We start from the raw sequence: 4,824 nt of genomic DNA, 5'->3' as shown, positions 1-4,824 counted from the left end.
TCCAAGTGGGCTCTCCCGTGACCGTCGGCTTTTTAGAGAATCCTGCTCCTGAGTCGTAGGACTTGTATAGCTCGGCAGTCTTTCTTGTTAAGCATTAGTTTCCACCCCTTAATGCTCAAACTCACACGTGAAATAGCGTCAACCGTGACGGTTGAATTCCACTAGTCCTGCATTTTTGTGTGTACTGGCTCTAAGAAGCATTAATTATCAAAGTCTTCAATAAATTGTAAAATATTCGTTAGTTTTTTGGATGTCCAGCACATGTGAAATCATTGTTACTTGTTTGCATAGTTTGAAACTTGTGTAAAATGTATATGATAAGAATTCCACTTCCATTTTATGGGTGATTGCTAATTACATCATACACAGAACGTTATATATCGGTAGGCCACATACTTCTGGAGTGGTTTAGACATGGGCAATTGATATGGACCGTACTGCCACTTCAGGAGTCAAGAGTTCAAGGAGAACAACAAACATATCTGTGGCAACATTGATTGAGGTGGGGAAAAAAGGGTTATTAGTATGATATCATTAATTTGTTTGATTTTGGAAATGCCCCTAGACATCACTTTGGGCCTTACTTCATTTGAGAATATATTGTAATTATATAATATCAAGCTGTTTGTAAGAATTGCAAAAATCCAATTCTAAACCAGCTGTGGAAATTGGATTTTATGATTCTTGGATACTAGAGCTTAATTTGTGCTTTTATACTTGTGCTTGTTTTGAGTCATCTACTTTGGTTCCATGTTGCTGTTAACCAAACTAATGTCATACTATCTTGCTCGTGCACTCAGTGTTCCTCCGGGCCAATATTAGAATACAACATCTATCATTCTATAGTCTACCTCATAGCTTCAGAAAGTTGTTGAATTTTTTTTCTAAGCATTAATCGGAACTGCTGCCCTATCCTGATCTTTATTTGGCTACAACTCCTCAGGTTACTCCCTTATCATGTCGTATCAGACTTTGAAGCAGAAGAAGATGACCGAATCCTCGACAGTGACACAACAGGACAAGTCCCCTCTCGCCTGCAGCAATGGGATCATAACATCCTCGCAAAAATTGCTGAGTTCACTACCACTTTCGAGAAGCAAGTCCTCGCTTTCAACATAATGTCTCGAAAAAGAGCCCTTGGCGAATTCAGATCAGAAGAAAGGCTCATGATCGAGCAAGCCCTCCTCCAAGAAGAAAAGCAAGCCATACTTGAAATCAGAGCAGAGATGGAGTCAAGAGAGAGAGCCAACAGAGAAGCAGCAGAGGCCAAGATGAGGATGGCAATGGCTCAGGCTGAGCAGGCTCGGGCTGAGGCCCAGGCCCATGCTGAGATGATGGCCCGAGCACCGCCGATGAGGGCGAGCGCTATGGGATCTCATGGGGATAGTGGTTCTGGTGGTCATGATGTTGGATCTGAGCAAGGAGGCAATATGGAAGAGATGATGCATGGTTGGAGAAATAGTAGTAATAATAATAATAATAATAATGATAACAATGGGCAGAGGGATGATGAGGAGCCATCAGAGGATTTCTTGAATGATGAGAATGAGAATGAGAATGGAGAGGAGGCTGGATCACAAGAAGACTTCGATTTGAACACTAGATGATGCTGTTTCGAAGCGATATCAAGAGGAAGGTTAGAAATTAGCAGAAATGATGGGTTATACTGTTATTTCTTCTTGTGCATCATGGCTGTGTTGCTCTATCGGATGGACTTCATGGTTGTCGGAAAAGTTTATAATATTGATGTAGAATTGTTTGTTTACAGGGGGGCTTAGATTCTCTTCAATTGCATCTCATACTTTGAGCTAACAAAGTTCACACTGTATTTGAGATTTAAGTAGCATGCGTATTTACATTGCTGTGGAAAAAGCCAGAAAATATTCAAGTAGCCTGAAAATACCACATTTGTATTCCTGGCACGTGACCCCCCTCTTGGTAAATATGAATGCCCTCTTTACTGCAATTTGTATTCTACTTAATACCTTCAACCGTAACTAAAATCATGGGGGGAGAGGACAAATTTTCAAAACCAACCTATTTCCTCTTTTAATTGCAAAAAAAGACCCGTTTGGGTTTTATTTAGAGAAACCGACCTGGTTTCAGCACTGTCGCTGAAACCAGGTCGGTTTCTCTAAAAAAACTTACGAAACTACACGGGAGTTCAACTCCCGTGAAGTTTAGTACGTTTTTAAACTTCACGGGAGTTCAACTCCCGTGAAATTTAAAACCATCATTAAACTCCACGGGAGTTCAACTCCCGTGGAGTTGCAGGGTAAACTCCAGCGAGCAACTCGCTGGGAAATCTGGCCTCTTCACGGGAGTTCAACTCCCGTGAAATTTAAAACCATCATTAAACTCCACGGGAGTTCAACTCCCGTGGAGTTTGTTCTGTTGTTAAAACTCCACGGGAGTTGAACTCCCGTGGAGTTACAGGCCAAATTTCCCAGAGAATCGCTCTCTGGGAAATTTGCACTGCAACTTCACGGGAGTTCAACTCCCGTGAAGTTGCAGGTTTTACAAAAAACATGCACAGCATGCATACATCTACCTATTTAACTCATATATACAACTATTTACCTGTTAACAACAATTACTACAATATATATATAATTTAAACACGCACGAATCAAATAATACTCAAAAAGATCACATATCGAGCTATAATCGATCCACAAAAGTATAGTATTTGAAAATTCATACAAGTTACAAATTTTAACAAAATAAGTTCAAATACAACCCAATATAGCTCCTCTCCTTCCTCTCCCTCTCTTCCCCCTCCTGCAATATATATATTATTTAAACACGCACGAAACAAACAATACGCAAAAAGATCACATATCGAGCTATAATGATCCATAAAAGTATAGTATTTGAAAATTCATACAATTTATAAATTTTAACAAAATAAGTTCAAATACAACCCAATATAGCTCCTCTCCTTCCTCTCCCTCTCTTCCCCCTCCCCCTCGCTCTTCCCCGCCCCCCGCGCTGATGAGCCTCGACTATCTGAGTATCCGGCTGTGTGTGAGGCTGCGAAGTGCCGGCTCCATCAGCATGTGAAGTGCCGGCTTCATCAGCATGTGAAGTTCCGGCTCCATCAGCATGCGAAGTGCCGGCTCCATCAGCATGCGAAGTGCCGCCGTCATCGTCACGTGGCCGTCGGCGCCGAGTGTACGCTTGCCCAAATGATCGAGACCTGTCCTCACGGCCTGCGAACTCGTCGACGTGAGTCTTATGAAACACCTGCGCTATGGTCTTCTTGATCCTGCCGAGGAGCCCTAACGCCACCTGATCCTGAATCTCAGGCACGGTCGCATCAATATCAGCCTGAATGCTATCCAAAGCATGGACCTGTGAGGTAAATAATTTATTAAGTACCAACTCAAGAAAAAAATATTATAATTTAGCTTAGAAACTTACGTAATCTCTCTCGTTCATCCCACTAGGGATGTAACTGTCTGTCGGTGGCCGTGGCATGTGTCCAGCTAAGGGCTGTGGGTCACGTGTGATCCATCTACGTGTGATACCCCAATACCAACCCATATACGCGGTATAGTCAACAGCTGTGGGCCTCGTATCCTGGATGAAATCCCACCTGTGAGCCCACCTGTCTATGTAGGCCGCACGGACTACGGCCCAGTCGTTATGGTGCGAAGTAGGTCGCCGCCGACGAGAGATCTGCTCAACAGGATCTGGTACATGCTGAGAGAGCGTAAACTGTCGTAGCACACGGTCAGGGACATGCATCTCCACGATCTCCCAACAAATCAATGGAACTCTCGCTCTCCACAAGTCGGGACTATCTCGGCAGATGGGTGCAAGAGAATGCATATCCAGCTCCGGCGGTGTATAGGGTCTCCACTTGAACTGAAATAAAATAAAAAATTTATCAGTATCAACAACAAAACTATAATATTCATAACGACTTGAGATTTATATTTACCTGTTCGTGTTGGAGACCATCAAGCTCATTTCGGTAAAACTCACGATGGCGCGTCGCTGATCGGTACTTAGCGTACCGCACGTTATACCTATATGCAGAATAGAGAATATATAAGTACAAATTCAGTGCGAATAAAATTTGTGAGAATATATAAGTACAAATTCAGTGCGAATAAAATTTGTGTGTACAATTATACCTGTACGCCAAAGGAAACCGCCCTTGTAGGTCACGGTGCACGAGTAAAGTAGGGCGTCCAATATGAATGCGCTCCCATGACCAAATCTGTATCAATGTGCAGCATCCCTTGAATTCTTTATTCTGCATCAGGGATACTCTACTCAGTTCTCGATACAAGTATGCCAACACCGCACTGCCCCACGACAGTGCGCCGCATACGTCAAAATCCTCCAGCAGTGACAGCCATCGTGCATGTACGAGAGTCTTGCTCGCATCCGGAAAAAGCACGCACCCTATCATGTGCAATATGTAAGCCATTGAAATACTCATCTAGTTATATATAAACAACAAACGAATGCGCAACGTGAAGAAAGCAATAACTCGAAACCAAACATTAAATTTATATAACATAGTACGAAACGATACAAATTACAATCACAAATGACACACGGAAACAAACACAGAACGAAACCCCTAACATTTAACAATCACAAATGACATACGGAAGAAAACACAGATCGAAACCGCTACAAATTACAACATCAACGCCTAATCCTAACTGGACAATTATTTTTGTTATGGCCCGGTTGATCGCATCTACTATACTTATTTCTCCCCCTAACTCCTTCACGACCGTCATCCATACAATTTCTAATTCGTACGGAACGAGGGCGCCCCGCCGACCTTTTATACAAAGGAGG

At 42.7% G+C, this 4,824-nt stretch overlaps 2 protein-coding genes across 2 annotated transcripts in view; one reads left to right on the top strand and one right to left on the bottom strand.

Annotated features, from left to right (window-relative positions):
- The window catches only part of LOC109838590, a 15,906-nt gene extending 14,066 nt beyond the window's left edge, over positions 1-1,840 (top strand). The window contains exon 6 of the mRNA XM_020407022.1: positions 944-1,840. Within this exon, the coding sequence (XP_020262611.1) occupies positions 944-1,607 (664 nt within the window). The 3' untranslated portion in view covers positions 1,608-1,840. The remainder of the gene's footprint in view (positions 1-943) is intronic.
- LOC109838589 (serine/threonine-protein phosphatase 7 long form homolog) lies at positions 1,775-4,441 on the bottom strand. Its single transcript, XM_020407021.1, has 5 exons — positions 4,143-4,441; positions 3,947-4,034; positions 3,424-3,870; positions 3,001-3,354; positions 1,775-1,861 (listed from the first exon to the last, which is right to left on the bottom strand). The coding sequence occupies exons 1-5, from the start codon at positions 4,439-4,441 to the stop codon at positions 1,775-1,777; spliced, it is 1,275 nt and encodes a 424-aa protein (XP_020262610.1).

Source organism: Asparagus officinalis, chromosome 4 (assembly GCF_001876935.1).
Source record: "Asparagus officinalis chromosome 4, Aspof.V1, whole genome shotgun sequence".
Lineage (NCBI taxonomy): Eukaryota > Viridiplantae > Streptophyta > Magnoliopsida > Asparagales > Asparagaceae > Asparagus > Asparagus officinalis.
Note: the sequence above shows the minus strand (reverse complement) of the source record. Positions and strands in the feature narration are given on the sequence as shown.

Bases quoted from the DNA above. Each gene is read 5' to 3' on its own strand.
- LOC109838589 (XM_020407021.1), bottom strand. From the start codon at position 4,441: ATGGCTTACATATTGCACATGATAGGGTGCGTGCTTTTTCCGGATGCG. The intron at 4,035-4,142 runs GTATAATTGTAC...TTCTGCATATAG, and splicing joins CGGTTTCCTTTGGCGTACAG to GTATAACGTGCGGTACGCTA. The intron at 3,871-3,946 runs GTAAATATAAAT...ATTTTATTTCAG, and splicing joins ATGGTCTCCAACACGAACAG to TTCAAGTGGAGACCCTATAC.